General features: G+C 40.8%; 1 protein-coding gene across 2 annotated transcripts; it reads right to left on the bottom strand.

The window, feature by feature from the left end:
• Positions 1–13,352: 13,352 nt before the first annotated feature.
• Positions 13,353–22,310, bottom strand: LOC126981129 (cyclin-dependent kinase inhibitor 3-like). Of its 2 annotated transcripts, XR_007733751.1 has the most exons (7): positions 22,169–22,310; positions 21,224–21,299; positions 20,691–20,791; positions 19,979–20,201; positions 19,312–19,447; positions 17,825–18,865; positions 13,353–17,632 (listed from the first exon to the last, which is right to left on the bottom strand). XR_007733751.1 is itself a non-coding variant. In XM_050831839.1 (6 exons), exons 1-6 carry the CDS (start codon positions 22,287–22,289, stop codon positions 18,785–18,787), a joined length of 738 nt encoding a protein of 245 aa, XP_050687796.1. In that variant the 5' UTR covers positions 22,290–22,310; the 3' UTR covers positions 13,353–18,784. The 2 variants fall into 2 exon arrangements, 1 of the variants encoding a protein (XP_050687796.1); XM_050831839.1 differs by having other exon boundaries at positions 13,353–18,865.
• Positions 22,311–22,867: the final 557 nt, after the last annotated feature.

The raw sequence follows: 22,867 nt of genomic DNA, 5'->3' as shown, positions 1-22,867 counted from the left end.
TTGCTGCATCGATGCATTGATGTGAGAATTTGAGGTTTGATGCGATTTTAATCCACAGGTCCTTAACGCATTGAACGCTTGTGAGTTTAACGCCGCGTATTTCGTAATCGAACTTCTTATTTCTTGTTCCAACTTGAAGGACCTGGCACTTGTCTACGTTAAAGGGCATCTCCTATTTATCCGACCAAGCTGAAATTTTGTGCAAATCCTCTTGGAGGCTTTGCCTGTCTTCGTCAGTGAGAACCGAGTTACCAATCTTTGTGTCGTCTGCAAATTTATTAATGTGATTATTGAGTCCAACATCCACGTCGTTGATGTAAATAATGAAGAGCACTGGGCCAAGAACCGAGCCCTGAGGGACGCTATTAGTGACCGGCGCCCACTCTGAGTTAAATCCGTCAATCACTAGGGGAGAGCCGGTATGATTCGGACAGTGGGATGGTCCGGCCATCGCACTTATTGTAAAGTGTATGGGACTGAGTGCCGCGAGATTTTGTGTGAATGTGCAAAACTTTGTTGCCTTGGCCCATAAAGGGACAACCACGCCCTCAGAGCTGTTATTTTCGATGCAATTCCTTTTTTATGTTTTTCTGCATCTCGTATGAAATATTTTCAGGGTGGATCATAAGCTCTCGCTTCAAAAACGTGCCAATTAGCGAGATGTAAATTATTTCGGTGACGCAGCGATGCACGGCGAAGGTATTGCCGTATAACATAATCACCCAGCTCTCGTGCTGGAAAAGGAGTGTGACCACACATTTGCTTTTTTATAGTCGTGATGATTCGGACGGTTGATTTTTTCATGATTTTTATAAAACTTTTATGAATTTAAACATTATAGGTGTTGCAACGGTTATATAAAGGTTAATTTGGTTGATTTATATTCAGATAGTATGCTTGTGAGAAGAGAAGGAAGCCATAATACCAAAAATTTTGAGATGTTTCTTGTAGTTCTCCTTTTATTTATTTCCCCTCTAAATATTGAGAGGATACTTTGTCCTTATATAAATGTTTTGTAGAAGATATAATCTTGTTTATTAGCCAATCAAACTTAAGTTATATTAATATTATGACGAGTATCATGAGTGTCCGTACCATCCCACCTCCCAGGCCGAACCATCACCACGGGTGGGGATGGTTCGGACGATTTAGAAACTTGTCTTTCACCACCTACATCTGAAAACTGGAAATAGCTACGAGGGTTCCATGTCAACTGAACCAGTGCCACTTGCACCAGTACCACATGCACCAGTGCCAACTGAACCAGTAGACAACTGAACCAGTAGACAACTGAACCAGTGGTCTACTGAACCAGTGGTCAACTGAACCAGTAACCATTTGAACCAGCGACCATCCGAACCAGTGCAACTTGAACCAGTGCAAACTGAACCAGTACTACTTGAACCAGTACTATTTCAACCAGTGACCATCTGAACCAGTGGTCATCTGAACCAGTGGTCAACTGAACCAGTGGTCAACTGAACCAGTAGTCAAGTGAACCAGTGGTCATTTGAACCAGTGGTCATTTGAACCAGTAACCATCTGAACCAGTGTAAACTGAACCAGTACTACTTGAACCAGTACTATTTCAACCAGTGACCATCTGAACCAGTGGTCATCTGAACCAGTGCTACTTGAACCAGTGCAAACTGAACCAGTACTACTACTTGAACCAGTACTAATTCAACCAGTGACCATCTGAACCAGTGGTCATCTGAACCAGTGCAACTTGAACCAGTGCAAACTGAACCAGTAGTACTTGAACCAGTACTATTTCAGCCAGTGACCGTGTAATACAATTTAACCCTTTTTCGAAGGCCGATGGTACTGTACTCCGTTGTGTAACCCTTTCATTACAGGTGTAACTCGTTTATGTTAGCATCCTCCCTGCACCAGCTTAAACCACGCATACTGAATTAAAACAACAAATTATCCTAGGCTTTGCATTGAATTAAAACAAGAAATAACCCTAGGCTTTGTACTGAATTAAAGCAAAAAATAACCCTAGGCTTTGTATTGAATTAAAACAAGAAATAACCCTAGGCTTTGTACTGAATTAAAGCAAAAAATAACCCTAGGCTTTGTATTGAATTAAAACAAGAAATAAGCCTAGGCTTTGTACTGAATTAAAACAAGAAATAACCCTAGGCTTTGCATTGAATTAAAGCAAAAAATAACCCTAGGCTTTGCATTGAATTAAAACAAGAAATAACCCTAGGCTTTGTATTGAATTAAAACAAGAAATAACCCTAGGCTTTGTACTGAATTAAAACAAAAAATAACCCTAGGCTTTGTATTGAATTAAAACAAGAAATAACCCTAGGCTTTGTACTGAATTAAAACAAGAAATAACCCTAGGTTTGTACTTAATTAAAGCAGGAAATAATCCTAGGATTTGTACTGAATTTGTACTATTTCAGCCAGTGACCGTGTAATACAATTTAACCCTTTTTCGAAGGCCGATGGTACTGTGCTCCGTTGTGTAACCCTTTCATTACAGGTGTAACTCGTTTATGTTAGCATCCTCCCTGCACCAGCTTAAACCACGCGCTTATGCAAAGCCATTTTTATTTTGAGCTGGTCCCAGTCCTGCGACACGTGGAGTCGGGATGCTGTCGCGGACCTTTTTTTTTTTTAGTTTTATATTATATTTATTTATGTGCTCTCATCCAACAATGTGGTCTTTCATGAATGGTATCAGAAAAGACATTGCAGTTCATAGGCTAACAATGCAAAATGCCCAAGCTGTCAATCTTGAGAGGCCAAGAAATACATATGTACTTTTAGCAAACAGACTAGCAGTTAAAGTTAGATCTTATGGTGAAGAAGCCGACAAGTTACTTTAAATAAGTACTAACCTAGGGTTATTTCTTGTTTTAATTCAGTACAAAGCCTAGGCTTATTTCTTGTTTTAATTCAATACAAAGCCTAGGATTATTTTTTGCTTTAATTCAATACAAAGCCTAGGGTTATTTTTTGCTTTAATTCAATACAAAGCCTAGGATTATTTCTTGTTTTAATTCAATACAAAGCCTAGGGTTATTTCTTGTTTTAATTCAATACAAAGCCTAGGGTTATTTCTTGTTTTAATTCAATACAAAGCCTAGGGTTATTTCTTGTTTTAATTCAATACAAAGCCTAGGGTTATTTATTGTTTTAATTCAGTACAAAGCCTAGGGTTATTTCTTGTTTTAATTCAGTACAAAGCCTAGGATTATTTTTTGCTTTAATTCAGTACAAAGCCTAGGGTTATTTCTTGTTTTAATTCAATACAAAGCCTAGGGTTATTTTTTGCTTTAATTCAATACAAAGCCTAGGGTTATTTTTTGCTTTAATTCAATACAAAGCCTAGGGTTATTTTTTGCTTTAATTCAATACAAAGCCTAGGGTTATTTCTTGCTTTAATTCAATACAAAGCCTAGGGTTATTTTTTGCTTTAATTCAATACAAAGCCTAGGATTATTTTTTGTTTTAATTCAGTACAAAGCCTAGGATTATTTTTTGCTTTAATTCAATACAAAGCCTAGGGTTATTTTTTGCTTTAATTCAATACAAAGCCTAGGATTATTTTTTGCTTTAATTCAATACAAAGCCTAGGGTTATTTTTTGCTTTAATTCAATACAAAGCCTAGGATTATTTTTTGTTTTAATTCAGTACAAAGCCTAGGGTTATTTTTTGCTTTAATTCAGTACAAAGCCTAGGGTTATTTTTTGCTTTAATTCAGTACAAAGCCTAGGGTTATTTTTTGCTTTAATTCAGTACAAAGCCTAGGATTATTTTTTGCTTTAATTCAATACAAAGCCTAGGGTTATTTTTTGCTTTAATTCAGTACAAAGCCTAGGGTTATTTTTTGCTTTAATTCAGTACAAAGCCTAGGATTATTTTTTGCTTTAATTCAATACAAAGCCTAGGATTATTTTTTGCTTTAATTCAATACAAAGCCTAGGATTATTTTTTGCTTTAATTCAGTACAAAGCCTAGGGTTATTTCTTGCTTTAATTCAGTACAAAGCCTAGGATTATTTTTTGCTTTAATTCAGTACAAAGCCTAGGGTTATTTCTTGTTTTAATTCAGTACAAAGCCTAGGATTATTTTTTGCTTTAATTCAATACAAAGCCTAGGATTATTTTTTGCTTTAATTCAGTACAAAGCCTAGGGTTATTTCTTGCTTTAATTCAGTACAAAGCCTAGGATTATTTTTTGCTTTAATTCAGTACAAAGCCTAGGGTTATTTTTTGCTTTAATTCAATACAAAGCCTAGGGTTATTTTTTGCTTTAATTCAGTACAAAGCCTAGGGTTATTTTTTGCTTTAATTCAGTACAAAGCCTAGGGTTATTTTTTGCTTTAATTCAGTACAAAGCCTAGGGTTATTTCTTGCTTTAATTCAGTACAAAGCCTAGGGTTATTTCTTGTTTTAATTCAATGCAAAGCCTAGGATAATTTGTTGTTTTAATTCAGTATGCGTGGTTTAAGCTGGTGCAGGGAGGATGCTAACATAAACGAGTTACACCTGTAATGAAAGGGTTACACAACGGAGTACAGTACCATCGGCCTTCGAAAAAGGGTTAAATTGTATTACACGGTCACTGGCTGAAATAGTACTGGTTCAAGTACTACTGGTTCAGTTTGCACTGGTTCAAGTTGCACTGGTTCAGATGACCACTGGTTCAGATGGTCACTGGTTGAATTAGTACTGGTTCAAGTACTACTGGTTCAGTTTGCACTGGTTCAAGTTTACATAGATTTACATAGAAAATCAGACCACACAGACCCCATGGTCCAGACTTGGTGGTCTGTCCTTAAACCTAAGTGATTTTACATTAATCAGAAGACTCCAAAACGTTGCATTTCTACTCTAGTTGATATTAAGTTGAAGGAAGTGACGGTCGAGCTTATTTTTGAAGGAGTCAATCGTGTTACACTGGACCACTGATGGTGGAAGCTTATTCCATTCTCGCACTACAACGTTGGTGAAGAAAAATTTGGTGCAATCTGAATTTACTTGTCTACATCTGAGTTTTACGCCATTGTTCCTCGTGCGCAGACTGTCATCGATCATAAACAATGTTGATCTGTCTACATTCGTGAAACCATTAAGTATTTTAAAACATTCGATCAATTTTCCTCGGAGGCGACGTTTCTCAAGAGAGAACATGTTAAGGATAGAAAGCCTTTCTTCGTAGGATTTGTTGCGCAAGGAAGGATCATTTTCGTTGCCCGACGCTGAACACCTTCTAATTTAGCAATATCCTTTGCATGGTGGGGGACCAAAACTGTACCGCATATTCCAAGTGGGGTCTGACTAAACTGTTGTAGAGCGAGTATTACATCTTTATTCTTGAATACAAAGTTTCTTTTAATGAAGCCCAACATTCTGTTCGCTTTATTTGCTGCATCGATGCATTGCTGTGAGAATTTGAGGTTTGACGCGATTTTGACCCCAAGTCTTTGACGCATTGAACGCTTTTGAGTTTAACGCCGCGCATTTCGTATTCGAACTTCTTATTCCTCGTTCCAACTTGAAGGACCTGGCACTTGTCTACGTTAAAGGGCATCTCCCATCTATCCGACCAAGCTGAAATTTTGTGCAAATCCTCTTGGAGGCTTTGCCTGTCTTCGTCAGTGAGAACCGAGTTACCAATCTTTGTGTCGTCTGCAAATTTACTAATGCGGTTATTGAGTCCAACATCCACGTCGTTGATGTAAATAATGAAGAGCACTGGGCCAAGGACCGAGCCCTGAGGGACGCCAATAGTGACAGGCGCCCACTCTGAGTTAAATCCGTCAATCACTACTCTTTGTTGTCTGTTGCTCAACCAATTCGCGATCCATTGGTTTACTTGACCGTCAATACCTATTTGCTTTAATTTGTAAAGTAATTTATGATGCGGGACTTTATCAAACGCTTTCTGGAAATCAAGATAGACTACGTCCAGTGATTTGGTTACGTCATAAACAGTGAAGAGGTCGTTATAAAAGGTTAATAGGTTTGATAGGCAGGATCTTTTGTTTCGGAAGCCATGTTGTGAGTCCCCAATCAATGAGTGGCTTTCAAGGTAACTCACAATTTTGTCTCTAATTATGCCCTCAAGTAGCTTACCTACAACCGAAGTTAGACTAATGGGCCTGTAATTACCTGGTACTTTTTGTCTCCTTTCTTGAAAATCGGTGTCACGTTAGCCTTTTTCCAATCTGAAGGGACGATGCCTTGTCGCAAGGACATATTGAATACGGTTGTGAGGGAGGAGAGTATTTCGCTCTTCGTTTCTTTCAGCAGAGTTGGATATACTTTGTCAGGTCCAGGACTTTTATTTGTTTTAAGTGAATGGAGAGCTTTAAGGACTTCATCGGTTGTTATTTCAAAATTAGGCAATGCATGCTCGAGATTTACAATAGTACTGGTGTTGGTGGTAGCGAGAGGAAGACTGTTAGTATTAAACACCGAGGAAAAGTAATTGTTTAAGAGGTTTGCAATGTGTTGGCTGTCAGTCACTAGTGCACCGTCGCTGTTTGTTAAAGGTCCAATACCACTTTTGATCGCCTTTCTGTTGTTTATGTAACTGAAGAAAGATTTCGGGTTATTTTTACAGTTGGCTGCAATATTTTCTTCATATATACGCTTTGCCTGACCTACTAGTCTTTTTACTCGTCGCCTGGCATCATTATAGAGTCTAATGTTCTCGGGCGTGCTTTGTTCTTTCTTTAACCTGTAAAACAATTTTCTCTCATTGACTGATTGTTTAATTTCGCTATTAAACCACGGTGGGCTTTTATTAGTGTTAATTCGCTTCTCGCACAAGGGGACGAATGTGTTCTGCTGAGTGAGTAAGTGATTTTTAAGGCTTAGCCAGGCTTCCTCTACGTTGCCGTCATCTGATAGTTGTATTTCTGTTAGTTTTTGTCGGATTTCTACGAAGTTAGCTCTTTTGAAATTGGGCACCTTTACTTTATTTTCAGTCACTGATGATTGAGCTTTAATGTCGACGCGCACTAATTTATGATCGCAAGAACCGAGGTGTTCTCCTACCGTGACACTACTGACAAGGTTATCTTGGGTCGTTATAACAAGGTCGAGTATATTATTTTGTCGAGTTGGCTCAGAAACCATTTGGCTTAGATAATTTTCTTCTAGAAATTCGATCATTCTATGTGACTCGCCTTCTGTACCCGACAGTGTCGCCCAGTCGATATGGGGGAGGTTAAAGTCTCCTAATATCAGTGAGTCGTTGTTATTAAGTGACTGCCTTAAGACGCTGTACATTTCAAGGTCGTCATCGAGTGATTGCCGGGAGGTCTGTAGGTGACAGATATATTTAAATTGACTTTTGCAATGTTTACTCGCACGCACAAATGTTCAACGTTACTGTTTCCCGGTGTTTTGTCGGTGGGTTGCAAATAGCTTTTGACATAAAGGGCGACGCCACCGCCTCTACGGTTTACACGATCTTTGTTGAAGAGTCTGTAGCCATCTATGTTGTATTCGGAACTTAAATCAATATTTGTGGTGTCGATAAATGTTTCGGTTATAGCAATTATGTCAAAATTTTCTGTTAAAGCAAGACATCTCAGTTCATCAAATTTGTTTCTTAGGCTACGCGCATTGAAACTAAGGATTTTTAAGTTATCTAGAGGCTTGGTAATACAGGTGGTGGTACTTGCGGGATCACGGTTACGGGTTTGTTGCGATGCACGGCGTCTATTTACACGGGCGGGGTGGAGGGACGTGGCCGTGACTCGTTTTTGCTCGGATGACACGCACTGCTTCGTTGAGGAGCCTTCCGAGTCTGGCTGCCCTGATGGGAGAAAGGTGCAATCCGTCCCTGTGAAAAAGTTCATTTTGTCCATAGAAATTGTCCCATGCGTTTAGGAACTCCACGTCAAGCTCCTGCAAAGAGTCTGTAATAGGTTGTTTAGGCTGAATGAATTACTGAAATAGTCGCTCTCCGCCCAAGTACGTGGTAGAACTCCTGAAATCAAAATGTTAGGTGATTTAGTCTTATACTGCTGGATGAGCCTACGGTACTTCTCCAGGAGTTCCTCAGACCGGGTCGTGGTGACGTCGTTCGTACCTGTGTGGATAACAAACAGTGAATCATTAGTAGCCTGGGGGGAGATCTCCTCAAGAGCAGCAGTTATGTCGTCGATCCCAGCACCAGGATAGCAATAGTTCCGTCTTCGACGAGGAACTCTGCCGCAGAACTCAACGACCTGCTGGCGAATCATGGAGTCACCCACCAGGAAGGTGCTCTCCTGTTCGTCCTCCTCCTCCAGAATGGCAAACCTGTTGAAGCAATGAACAGGATAAATCGCTTGTCTGGCTGGTTTGGCTCCTCCATTCACGACGGTGAAGCCATCATGGTCGGTGCCACTAGCATCCTCCCGTTGCGTGGTGTTGTCCGCTGGTGTTGACGGTACCGCTGAGGGCAAGGGGGCGGTTGGAGAAGGGTTTGGCACCACAGCAACGTTAGCCTGGATGAATTCCTGCAAGGAGGCAACAGTGCGAGAAAGCTCTATTATTTTATTCTGACCTGCTTCCATCTTCTCTTCTTGCTCCTGCAGTCTGGTCTCGAGATGCTGCCTGGTGAGAGAAAGCTCCATTATTTTATTCTGGCCTTCTTCCATCTTCTCTTCCTGCTCCTGCAGTCTTGTCTCGAGATGCTGCCTGGACAGACACAGTCGACAGACAGCAGAACGCCCTGTAAAAAGTGAGCTAAGAAGCTACCGTTACAAGTACTGCACTTCTTAGACGCCATCTTAGCTGAAATGAAAGAGATAAAACACAAAGTGAAGGGGATTAGGAAAGGGGTGAGGTGTGTGAGAGGTAGTTTAGTAATGGAGGAAAAGTGAGAGAGGAGGAGTAGGAAGGGATGTGAGGTGAGTAAAGAGGGAAAGGGAGGTGTGTGAGATCAAGGAGGGTTAGGAAATAGGTGAGGTGGGAGAGGAGGAGTAGGAAGGGATGTGAGGTGAGTAAAGAGGGGAGAGAGGCGTGAGTGAGGTGTGTGAGATCAAGGAGGGTTAGGAAATAGGTGAGGAGGGAGAGAGGAGGAGGAAGAGATGTGAGGTGAGTAAAGAGGGGGAAAGAGGCGCTGAGTGAGGTGTGTGAGATCAAGGAGGGTTAGGAAATTGGTGAGGTGGGAGTGTGGAGTAGGAAGGGATGTGAGGTGAGTAAAGAGGGGGAAAGGGAGGCGGTGAGTGAGGTGTGTGAGATCAAGGAGGATTAGGAAATAGGTGAGATGAGTGAGAGGGAGTTTGGGAAAGGAGGTAAGTGGGAGAGAGAAGGAGTAGGAAGGGATGTGAGGTGAGTGAGGTGTGTGAGAACAAGAAAGGTTAAGAAAGAGGCGAGGTAAGGTGGGTGAAGGGATGGGTAAATAGGATGTGAGGTAAGGTGAGTGAGGGGGGGAGGGCTTAGAAATATGTGGAGGTGAGGGAGGAGTAGGAAGGGCTAATCCTCTAGGGGATGAGGAGGAGCAAAAGGGATGTGAGGTGAGCGAGGGTGGGGGGGGCTTAGGTGAGGTGAGGGAAAGGGGTGTAGGAAGTGTTAATCCTCTAGGGGATTTAAAGAGGATGTAGTGAGGAGGAGCAGATTGAATCCTCAGGGAATTCAAAGGGTGGGTTGTCGACACACCCAAATCACGCGTGAGACACTCGGGAACACAGAGTCACACTCGGGACACACGAAACACACAGAAACCCAAGCACAAGCACGACTAAACACCCTCAAGTCACTCGCAAAAACACCTGAAATACAACAGCACACTCAAAACACTCTGAAACCCACGCAGAGCACTATAAACAGCCAAATCACACGCAAAAGCACTGGAAACACAACACACTCGAAACGCAGAACACTCGAAAAACAGCCAAATCACACGCAGAAACACCGGACACAAAACAGCACACTCAAAACACTGAAACACACGCAGTACACTTAGAAGCAGCCAAATCACACGCAAAAACACCGGAAACACAACACACTTGAATCACTCTGAAACCCACGCAGAACACCCGGAAACAGCCAGATCACACGCAAAAACACCGGAAACACAAATCACAGAGGCAACCACAGGCAGCACTATAAACAGCCAAATCACACGCAAAAGCACTGGAGACACAACACACTCGAAACGCAGAACACTCGAAAAACAGCCAAATCACACGCAAAAACACCGGAAACAAAACAGCACACTCAAAACACTGAAACACACGCAGTACACTTAGAAGCAGCCAAATCACAAGCAAAAACACCGGAAACACAACACACTTGAATCACTCTGAAACCCACGCAGAACACCCGGAAACAGCCAGATCACACGCAAAAACACCGGAAACACAAATCACAGAGGCAACCACAGGCAGAAACCACAAGCGACACACACCAAACACGTGTCGGGAAATCACAGGCAACACACAAGGTCCACTAGCGAGAACACACAAACGCAATCCCAAGAGCACAACGAAAACACAGGGCAAGCGATGTTGTGGAGCGCAGCGGGGTGAGGTCACGACCTTCTCTCAGCAGAGGTCGGGTGTGAATGAGGATGCACTGGTTCAGATGACCACTGGTTCAGATGGTCACTGGTTGAATTAGTACTGGTTCAAGTAGTAGTACTGGTTCAGTTTGCACTGGTTCAAGTAGCACTGGTTCAAATGACCACTGGTTCAGATGGTCACTGGTTGAAATAGTACTGGTTCAAGTAGTACTGGTTCAGTTTACACTGGTTCAGATGGTTACTGGTTCAAATGACCACTGGTTCAAATGACCACTGGTTCACTTGACAACTGGTTCAGTTGACCACTGGTTCAGTTGACCACTGGTTCAGTTGGCACTGGTGCATGTGGTACTGGTGCAAGTGGCACTGGTTCAGTTGACCGGCAACCAGCTACGAGTGTCATATTAGCAGCCTAAAGAGCCAAAGGATGGAGGAACATTTTGAGATCAACAAAATTACACTACTAATTAAACTTCTTTTTCTAAAAATATTTCTCTAAAAAGTGTCCGAATCATACCGGCTCTCCACTCTTTGTTGTCTGTTGCTCAACCAATTCGCGATCCATTGGCTTACTTGACCGTCAATGCCTATTTGCTTTAATTTATAAGTAATTTATGATGTGGGACTTTATCAAACGCTTTCTGGAAATCAAGATAGACTACGTCCACTGATTTGGTTACGTCATAAATTGAGAAGAGATCGTTATAAAAGGTCAGTAGGTTTGACAGGCAGGACCTTTTGTTACGGAAGCCATGTTGTGACTTGTGAACCCCCAATTAATGAGTGGCTTTCGAGGTAACTCACAATTTTGTCTCTAATTATGCTCTCGAGTAGCTTACTTACAATTGAAGTTAGACTAATGGGTCGGTATAGTTACCTGGTATTTTTTTGTTTCCTTTCTTAAAAATCGGTGTCACGTTAGCCTTTTTCCAATCCGAAGGGACGATGCCTTGTCGCAAGGACATATTGAATACGGTAGTGAGGGAGGAGAGTATTTCGCTCTTTGTTTCTTTAAGCAGTATAGGATATACTTTGTCGGGTCCGGGACTTTTATTTGTTTTAAGTGAATGGAGAGCTTTAAGGACTTCATCGGTTATTTCAAAATTAGGCAATGCATGCTCGAGATTTACAATAGTACTGGTGTTGGTGGTAGCGAGAGGAAGACTGTTAGTATTAAACACCGAGGAAAAGTAATTGTTTAAGAGGTTTGCAATGTGTTGGCTGTCAGTTACTAGTGCACCGTCGCTGTTTGTTAAAGGTCCAATATACCTCTTTTGATCGCCTTTCTGTTGTTTATGTAACTGAAGAAAGATTTCGGATTATTTTTACAGTTGGCTGCAATATTTTCTTCATATCTACGCTTTGCCTGACCTAATAGTCTTTTTACTCGTCGCCTGGCATCATTATAAAGTCTAATGTTTTCCGGCGTGCTTTGTTCTTTCTTTAACCTGTAAAACAATTTTCTCTCATTGACTGATTGTTTAATTTCGCTATTAAACCACGGTGGGCTTTTATTAGTGTTAATTCGCTTCTCGCACAAGGGGACGAATGTGTTCTGCTGAGTAAGTGATTTTTAAGGCTTAGCCAGGCTTCCTCTAAGAGAGAGAGAGAGAGAGAGAGAGAGAGAGAGAGAGAGAGAGAGAGAGAGAGAGAGAGAGAGAGAGAGAGAGAGAGAGAGAGAGAGAGAGAGAGACAGATAGATAAATAGATAGAGAGAGAGAGAGAGAGAGAGAGAGAGAGAGAGAGAGAGAGAGAGAGAGAGAGAGAGAGAGAGAGAGAGAGAGAGAGAGAGAGAGAGAGAGAGAGAGAGAGAGAGAGAGAGAGAGAGAGAGAGAGAGAGAGAGAGAAAAATAAGTTAATTGATATATGAAGGTGAAACCAAATTTATACCATCAAGAAAGTTTCAAATTTCCTTCCCCTTCTCATTATACTTGATCTTGGCCTAATTAACATATGGTATATAGTGTATTGATTTATATATTATTTTGAGGTCACATATTGCAACATCTCTCTCTCTCTCTCTCTCTCTCTCTCTCTCTCTCTCTCTCTCTCTCTCTCTCTTAAAATGCATAGAAACTGTTATCTGGTATATTACATTTTTTCTTCTATTTTTAAGTTACATATTAAAGTTTTATATATTTTAGTTAACCTGTAATTCCTGTTCTTATAGTGGAGGTGCATTTGGTTACACACACTACAGTAATAATTATAATAAAGATAATACTAATTTCTTCACTGCTCTAAGTAAGGAAGTCTTTTCTAATGCAATACTTCTTTTAAAATCACTCACTAGCTCTCAGGTCATTCAGTAAGACAGTTCTAAACACATTCATTCATCATAATCCCATACACATTAGTGCATACAATATTACTATGAGGTGAAGCATATGTTTAACCTGTCCACTGCGATTGGCACGGATTTGGCCTTCACTGGTAGCCTGGTAACATATACTCCCAGGTCTTTCTCTTCCTCTGTGGTGGATAGTGGAGTGTTTACCAAGTGGTATTGGTGTGCTGGATATCCCTTCACTGGTAGCCTGGTAACATACACTCCCAGGTCTTTCTCTTACTCTGTGGTGGATAGTGGAGTGTTTCCCATGTAATATTGGTGTGTTGGATATCCCTTCACTGGTAGCCTGGTAACATATACTCCCAGGTCTTTCTCTGCCTCTGTGGTGGATAGTGGAGTGTTTCCCATGTGGTATTGGTGTGCTGGATATCCCCTCCCAAGGTGCAGGACTTTATATTTTTCTTCATTGAATTGTAGCAGCCACTTTTGGTTCCATTCCTGTAGCTTGGTGATGTCCTCTGGTAGGAAAGCCACAGTCAAGGGGTAATGTGTATCAGTCAAAACAAAAGCTAAATATAACTCACATTTATTTTGCTTGTTGCTCTTGAGTGAAAGGAAATGTTACAAAAGCTATTTCTCTGAGACAAAGCGTAAAGTGATGTCCGACGGGAAGCACACACAACAATAATGACCTATGGAGTGTATGCATTGCCTTTTAAAACGTCTATCATTATTGTATGTACCTTTTCTCCTAAGATTTATTACAAGTTTTTTATTGAAGTTCCATTTTCTAGTGACTTCCCCAAACACCATAATTATCAATCTGACCAAAGCTCTAGGGGTCGTATCACAAGACATTTCGCCGCCCAAGAACACATATTTGACAAGGCTTTCGTAGGAGTTGTGGGCATTTCCAGGAGTAGTTTTATGACCCTGGTGGTATTGCGACCCTTCTTCTGTACCGTGAACCTGAAGAAACACTCATTAGAACCCGACTGACCCCCACTTTGACCTTTAGAAATAGCTGATGTGAGAAGCGAAAGTGTCTTATAATACCGACCTAGTTATCTCGGAACCATTATATTTCTAGAGCACAGAAGGTCAACTCATACTTGAAGACTATTTTTCTAAGGTCAATTTTATTCCCCCTAGGCAGAAGGTCAACTCCCACACGAGATTCACTTCTAACGATCTTGTATGAAAAGTCACCCTTAATACAGGTTCTTATGTATGCTTATGGTCACTATTAATACAGATTCTGATGTATATATATGCTTATGCTTTCATAATTATAAAAGTGTAAATATTTTCTGACTGTGAACTTCCCCCTTAAAGACATCCTGTGTATCAACAAGAGGAAATCATAAACTCCACAGACCACAGAAACGTGAGGAATATATACAAGGAACACAAGAAAGCAAATATACTCAAAACTATTTCAACTGAGAGGAACACGAGACGAGTTTAGTGAGTGACCCATTTACCCGACACTACTACTCTGCCCTACAAGTAAACCGACAACAAAGCTTACACATGCACGGCTACACTGACACTATGACCAACCAACCGACACAAAATGACCTAACACTACGCTGGGTGAGGCTTCCGGCAACACAGCTGGACGGGGCAACGCAACAGAGAAACACTTATGTAGCTTTCAAGAGGCCATTAACTTCATTCCTAGTATAAGATTTGATGGTATTTTCTTCTCTTTATAAAAAAACAGATCAATTCTTCTGTGTCCAAACTTTAACAGTGATCGAAACAAAGTGTATTTTTATAGGAGAATAAGTCCATAGATCCAATTTTTCTCTGCTTGTTGCTTGTCCAGATATGTTCCTCAGAGCTTCATAAATTTCCCATAAAAGACCAACACTGACTGACTAACTGACTGGATGGCAGAGGCGACACCAAAACCACATCAGCGGGAGTCTTCACAAATAATATCACTCACTCAACCTTTGGACTAGACTCACTATTATTATTACTGCTTTTGGGGCATGTGGGAAACCTTGGAATGTACAGGGTTGCTTGAGCTGTCTTCAACTTGAGTCCTGGGATGTATTCAAAAGAGGAAACCCAACCCGTACATCATTAACATCATTAGTAATTCTTTGTTGTCATGTATACATCATAAAGCAAGGACTGGTATATGTTATCAAGCACTTCAGGTTCTTGTTATGACTATCTTATAAGGCCAGGGAGGAGGTTTGTCAAGTTGTTATGAGTATTTTTCTTGTTCATGGAGTGGAAGCCTTGCAAAACTACCACCAGTCATGAAACTAACAATGGGAACCTCGACAACTCCCACGAGAGCTTTTTAAATAGATGTACTAGGGCTCTGGAGAGTTTAATAATATACATTAACATCATCATCAATAATCCTTCCCTTTTGTTATGTATGCATCACAAAATTAGACCCAACAGCACTTCTTGACTGGCTGTGAACTCTCCTTCTTTCCCTCCACTCACATGACTCATAACATTGCTTTGGGTGGGAATTTGTTTATGTAATATGATGTAATAATGATGGGTTGAGTTGGGAGCAGTGACCAAGGGCTTAGGGCGGAGCCTCGCCTCAGATCCAAGTCCCTCTGTCAGCTGCCTCTCTCTTACTGGTGTGATGTGGCTGAGGGTCACCCAGACACCAGGGCAGGGCAGAACTCACCACACACACACAGAGTCAGGACTGAACTGGCAGATTCTCCACACTAGGAAAGGTCTCAAACTGAACTTTCAAAAACTTTCAACATACAAAAGCTTATCTATTGGTGAGAGTTTTGAATTTTCAATGATTTGGTCTTCAATCAAAGTTATTCCTTTCTATAAGAGGTTTAAATTTATCAGTATTTTGGACTTAAGACTTTTCCTTTGAAGAGAATCTTGATTTCCCCGGGTGACTTGAGAAAGTTATTTGATTCTATGAAATCATCTTTGATTTGCAACAACTGACAGGACAAAGGAATGACACACAAATATTCTACAGACCACTCCTGCAGTGCTTCATGTAGGGGTGTGTGTGTGTGTGTGTGTGTGTGTGTGTGTGTGTGTGTGTGTGTGTGTGTGTGTGTGTATGCAATTCACCATGGTCTGACCACGTGCTGAACTTACATGTGTATTGTGTGTGTGTGTGTGTGTGTGTGTGTGTAATTCACCTCTTGGTCTGCTGCGGGTCTCTCTCGAGACAGCCAGCCGTTCCCCTACGGAAGAGCACAGAGCTCGTAGTACCGATCTTTGGGTAGGGCTGAGACCACTCACACACAACACACCGCGACAACGAGGTCACAACTCCTCGCCTTACGTCGCGTACCTACTCACTGCTAGGTGAACAGGGGATACACGTGAAAGAAGATGAACCCAACTCATCTTCACCTGGCCAGGGAATTGAACCCCGGTCCTTTTGGTTGTGAGCCAGACATTCTACTCTACCACTCTACCAGACACTCTACTCTGTGTGTGTGTGTGTGTGTGTAATTCACCGTGGTCTGACCACATGCTGAACTTACATGTGTATTGCGTGTGTGTGTGTGTGTGTGTGTGTGTGTGTGTGTGTGTGTGACAAACTTATTTCTACAACACATAATTGTCATATTTTCAAATGTTGCATTAGTTCTGTCCTTTAAGGAAAGAAGCCGTTGCATTTATTATACAGCGTTGGTACACTATTAGAGTGTACCCATAACAGACTACAAGGTGCCTACCAAGCCTTACCAAGCACATACAAGAAGCTGCCAGACCTTGCTGGCCTACAATACAGAACACATCAATGGTATATCAAAAGGTAAAGTCTAGTCTTGATGCATACCATCAGTCACAGGCTTCCTTGCCCCTCAGACACAGAGCTGGCTATGCCGTGCTGTGCCGGGGATGGAGAAGCGGGGTAAAAATATCACATAACTCAGGTTACTTTCCTGGGTCTTGTCCAGTTAGCTTCCTCTCAGAGTCCTTAATTAAACGACCACTTGGTGGTGACCACAGTCCTTTGACCTGTAGTCCACAGGTCTGAACATCACAATAGTAGGAATGACACCATCAAACTATAATTAAAAGAAAAAAGTCAGGAAAGGCAGGAAACTACAACCTGATAGCAATAGCTGTCCAAACTCTGGAATGTAGATGATTATTTAAAAATGTACTACTTTTACAACATAAAAGATGTGGGCCAACCAATCCTCATGAATATTTAAAATGATACAGTCAAGAATAACGATATCCTTCTCATTCACATCTGTGCATAAAATCATGTGTCACAAAACCTCCTTCCAAACTGTGTGCTGGGTGAGTGGCACAAGTCCAGCACTCATGAAGGTAATGCAAGTACGATTCAGAGTTCAGAACAGTGACTAAATGTAATGATGGATCAGGAAGGACACTGATGAATACTCCCATAAAAGAGATGAAGGAAAACGCCTATAGACAAAGGTTAATATTGCACTGAGAGTCACCTTGGTGCTCCCAGCTTGAAAGCATTTGAGTAAGAGGAAGAGGAGAACATACAATCAATGAAGATTATTTTTTCCAAAGTTGATAAGTGAAAGAGATGAAAGCATGAAAACACTGGTTACTTCTTGCATCAGGAAGTTGGACAGCGTAAGGCAGATTGGCGGATGAATGCGGGTGAATGGTGTGTCCCTATATGGACGTATGAACTGACTAATTTTTGTTGTTGTTGCTGTTATTAATACTGTACTGTTTTGTTGTCTTTGGTATGTCCTTAAGTGGATGGCTATATAATAAGAAATTGATGGTACTTATTTGTTGATATTGTTGCTATTATTATCATTATTGTTGCTTGTGTTGTTATTGCTGTTGTATGTCCAAATATCTGTCTGGATCTTCTCCCTCACAACCTCTGAATAAGTTACAACAGAAGGAAGGCTATGGTGACTATCCCTAAATTAAAATATAACAATAACAACAAGAATCATCCTGTTACATAAACCATAGAAGCACATTTTGTAACGTCAATGTAACCTGTTATTATCATTACTGTTGTTTCTCCTGTTGTTAGTCCCAGTACCTGTATCTTTCCCCCTCACAACCTTTCAGTAAGTTACAACAGAATGAAGTACAGTAGAATATAACAATAAAAAAGCATATAAGCATACCTTGTAATGTTGTGGTAACCTTGAGCCCTGACTAGTGTACATTCACAGTGCATAACAGAGGTGAGGTAAGACTCTCCTTTGGAAGGTAATGAATCTACTACTTCACTTATCACAAATATATCAACTTATTATATCAATGGTAACTAGTTTGTGTGTGTGTGTATGTGCGTGTGTGTTGATGACTCCAAACAAACACTGGCGCCACAAACAGCTTACTGACAAATCATTCTAGTTTAATCATGTAGTATTTGTTCTTTAATAAGTATGAGCAATCTACTTAACTTATCACAAACAGATGAACTTATATCAACATGAACTAGTTTGTATGTGTGTATGTGCGTGTGTTGACTCCAAACAAACACTGGCGCCACAAACAACTTATCAATCTACTTCACTTATCACAAATATACCAACTTATTATATTAACTAGTTTGTGTATGTGTGTACTGACTCAAGCACTAGCACCACAAACAACTGATCAACAAATCCATCTAGTTTAGTTATGTAGTAATTGTTTTCTTTAATAAGTAAGAGCAAGATGCATAACCTATAACAAAACATTCAATCCATGCACGTAGTCCATTAAAAAGGTCCGATTTGAGCATTAAAATCAAGGTCTTTATAACAGGGTACAGCAGACACACTAACTACCTGTGTGTGTGTGTGTGTGTGTGTGTGTGTGTGTGTGTGTGTGTGTATTTGTAGAGGTGTCAAGGTGAGCACAGGTCCTGCTGCTCCCTCAGTAACATACCTTGGTGAGGCAAACACAAGCACTTAGGACTCAGGCTGCAGCTACTCTGTCTGTTGTCTGGTTCCCTTGAGTGAGGGTTTCAACCTTGTGGTGGTGGTGGTGGATGTTCCTTACAACACGTAATGCTGTGGCAGGTCGGGCTGTCATCGGGAGACTGACCGCTCCACGTCTTCATCCATCCAGGCCTCGCAGTAGCTCCGGAACTCTTGGATGAAGTTGTATTGCTGAAAATATATAGAAAAAAGATTGTAGTGTATAGGTAAAACAAATGAGCCTCCCAGTAACTTCTGAATTCCTGGATAAAGTTATACTGATAAATTGTTGAGTCTATATGACAAACAAATGAGCTATGGTTATATAGAAGATTTGTTAGAAATAATAATTCTGTAACATAATTTAGAGTGAAAAAAATTGAAACAAATTTAACGTTTCACTTTTATTTTAGAGGAAAGGAGAAAGCTCAAGGGTGAAGGAAAAAAAAAGAAAAAAAAATCCCATGATGGAGCTTTAGCGGATATTTTTGCAATTTATTTCATTTTATCTTATTTCTGCAATTCATTTTCATTTATTTTTATTTTTTCATTGTAACTTATTATATATATATATACTGCAGACACTTTGACACAATTTCTCAGCTATGAATCACTACTGCACACGTTCCTGGACTGACCTTGACCGTCTGCACCGCACACGCCCCGCGCAGCTCCCTCAGGATGAAGATGGTCTGGTCTGGCGTGAGGGAGTTGTCAAAGTACTGCAGCAGACAGGAGGCCATCACACAAGCCCGACCCAGCCCACCCATGCAGCTGGGAGACAGAGGAACAAGCTTGTAAATAGATCTCTTAGCAAAAACATCACAAATATCAAAGCCACTTACATGAAGAAAATTCCTGACAGTTGTTGGCTGCTCTTGTTACTGTCTTTGTACTTTTTTTTATTGATGTTTGGCGTATAGTGCTGATGGGCTTTCTGTTGGTTGGCCCCAGCCCGTTAGTAGTGCAGGCTAGTGTTTTATAGTGATGCCATTCTTGCTTGGCTAATGCTGCCCTCTGGAGCTCTTAAATAGCGCCCAGTGTAATGACTTGGTGTTCTCCTCAGGTCATTCATTAAACAGAGGATCTACTAGGCACATAATACACATACATAGCTACTGACTTGATATCCTACATTTTCTTAGTAAAGTTTGCACATGTTTCTCAGTCCTCAAAAGCCTGACTCTCTTGTTGACAGATAATAATAATAATAATAATAATAATAATAATAATAATAATAATAATAATAATAATAATAATAATAATAATAATAATAACACTGCCCCACAGAGCACACACACTCACTGTATCAGAATCTTTCGCCTCTTCTCCAGGGCCAGGCGCACCACGTCGATGATGGCCATGACGTTCTCGATGGAGGGCGCCAGGCCATCCGGGACTGGGGCGTGGTGCACCGTGATGCCGCGCACCTCATACTCGTGCATCAGGTGCGGCACGCGGTATTTGCGCAGCTCACCCTTGGTCACTAGGATCACCACCTCCAGGATACCCAGGTCCATGATTTTGTCTTTAAGGTAGGAGTGATAAGCTATGTTATGTTGCTCACTGCTTTGACACAGGAAAAAGTCTCTAACAGATCATGAATGCAAAATATGGATAAATAATAGTTAGTGTTATAAAGATTTACAATAACCTGTGTCAACAGTTCTTTATTTCTCACACTTAGATAAATATTTGTGGTAAGCAATGTATCATCCATTCGATATTGACCTCTCTTTTGGTCACTCTTCTCTACTTTCTTTCATAGGAGCAGTGCTAGCAGGCTTCTCTGTTTTTATTTATTTCTGCCCTTGAACTGCTCCCTGTACTGTAAATAAAAATTATGTGCAGTCTACACAGTACGGTATGACTGCAGCACACAATGAAACCCTTAAAATTCAGTAAACAATCTAAAAAAATGTTTGAAATTTTTTGCAACCCATTCTGATCAAGCCTCATGACTCTTCTGAACTTTAATAAGACAAGTTGCAGAACACTGATGCCAGAAAACACTTACTTAGGTCCATGCTCAAGTTCTGGTGAATGTTTCTGAAGCGGCAGCCCGGCAAGCCACTGAGAGCCACACTCTGGGGGCAGCCCATGAAGCTCATGTCCAGCCTAGCCAGGAGAGAGTGACATAAATAGTCTATCCATGAGGCACATTACTGGTCTATCAGACATCAACAGAACCCAGCACCACAACCTGTACTACAAGCTCCCAATGAAAGTCCTTAATGAACACTGCCACCACAACCTCCACTCAAGATTTGGTCCTTCCAGAACAGACAGTAAATGGTCTTAGAGAAGCAAGTAAATATACCTTCATCACTACCTGTCACATAATCTGCACATACACACTGATGGGAAAGGCAGCACCGATGTAAATTGTCTTACAGTAGTATGTAAATACCTATACGTATATCTATCAATCCTACATTTCAAACACACATACTACCCACACATTGATGGAAAAGGCAGTACAGTTCATAAAAGTGTGAGACACACACACACACACACACACACACACACACACACACACACACACATTACCAGTCTACTTTTAGGGTCTGGACGGCCGCCTGGCTGGACTCATCATCGGAATCAGAAGAATCAAACATCTTGAGACCTGCAAGGAACAAAAATAATGCATTCTGTAAATTTCCAAGCTTACAAAAATATCAAAGTATCTAATGCATAAGTGTGTCTGGCTGATTACAAGGGCAATCATGCTACTAACTTCAACTCTTACTCATAACGTGGTATATACTATTTCCTTTATTACACTTCCTATTTTTCTTCCACATGATAATTTTTGTTTTAGTTTATTTGAGTGTTCTTGAGGCCTTAGTTGTTGTGCAAATGAATAATAACTACAATATGACCATGACAATTGGGTTGAGATTGGTGTTACCATCATGCTGGTATCTAGTTTCCTACAAAACCAACTGATGTTCTGTTGTTGTATATATTAATTACTAACCTTCAAACTTCCCAGAAAACCACAGGAATGAGTGTAGAGATGAAATAAAGTGTGAAAACAGCCATGATGTGTGTGTGCTAACCTGAATGGCCACAGGCAGCAGAGTGTCCCAAAGTGTTTCACAGCTCATCATTAATAAAATCCAGGAGTATTCACACCCTTACTAGAAAACAGCGAGGCACTGTCCCGTCCCCCCTCAACCCCCCTCAACCCCGTGTTTCAACGATTCATCATATTGGGCACCAGGCATATTATGGTCATTATTCATTGTAACAACAAACAAGGCCTAACAACCTTCAAATGAGCTAAAAAAAACACTAGAAATAGGAAGTAGCACTAAATGAACTATATAGCCATAACTTTACAGACCCCTCCATCCAGGGTATTTTCTGCTCGCCGCTCGTGCCTCGCCACTCACTGCTCCTTCCCGCTCCCCTTCCTAATATTAATCACTGCTCTTCTTTGTGCTTCAACTCCTCCTCCTCCTTGTACTGACCACTCCTCCTTGTACTGACCTCTGCTCGTTGTTCTGCTCCCTGCTCGCCCCTCCCCCTCGCCTGCTGACCCCTGCTGACCCTCGATGTAAACAAGTCTTGGTCCTGGTCTGGGTAGTGGCAGTCTTTCCTTGTTTTTCATCTTCTTATTTTGATCTGTATAGCTCTGTAAGTCCTCCTATCATATTACACTATCACTATACACATTACACTATCACAATATCATTACACTATCACATTACACTATCACTATCACATTAATTACCGTACGTGTCACGATCTCACATATATTGCACTTCTTATTTTCTTCTTGTTTTGATCTGTATAGCTTTGTAAGTCCTCCTATCATATTACACTATCACTATACACATTACACTATCACAATATCATTACACTATCACATTACCGTACACAATCACTATCACATATATTGCACTTCTTATTTTCTTCTTTTTTTGATCTGTATAGCTTTGTAAGTCCTCCTATCACATTACACTATCACAATATCATTACACTATCACATTACCGTACACAATCACTATCACATATATTGCACTTCTTATTTTCTTCTTTTTTTGATCTGTATAGCTTTGTAAGTCCTCCTATCACATTACACTATCACAATATCATTACACTATCACATTACCGTACACAATCACTATCACATATTGTACTTCTTATTTTTTTTATTTTTTTTATCTTTATAGCTTTGTAAGTCCT

The sequence above is a fragment of the Eriocheir sinensis genome, chromosome 46 (genome assembly GCF_024679095.1).
Source record: "Eriocheir sinensis breed Jianghai 21 chromosome 46, ASM2467909v1, whole genome shotgun sequence".
Taxonomy (NCBI): domain Eukaryota; kingdom Metazoa; phylum Arthropoda; class Malacostraca; order Decapoda; family Varunidae; genus Eriocheir; species Eriocheir sinensis.
Note: the sequence above shows the minus strand (reverse complement) of the source record. Positions and strands in the feature narration are given on the sequence as shown.

What these genes read in the sequence shown, in the direction of transcription:
- LOC126981129 (XM_050831839.1), bottom strand. Translation starts at nt 22,289, where the DNA reads ATGAAAAACAAGGAAAGACTGCCACTACCCAGACCAGGACCAAGACTT. An exon ending in GAACTTGAGCATGGACCTAA is followed by an intron (nt 20,202 to 20,690) that starts GTAAGTGTTTTC and finishes CCTACCTTAAAG; the next exon opens with ACAAAATCATGGACCTGGGT. An exon ending in AGGCGAAAGATTCTGATACA is followed by an intron (nt 19,448 to 19,978) that starts GTGAGTGTGTGT and finishes TCTGTCTCCCAG; the next exon opens with CTGCATGGGTGGGCTGGGTC.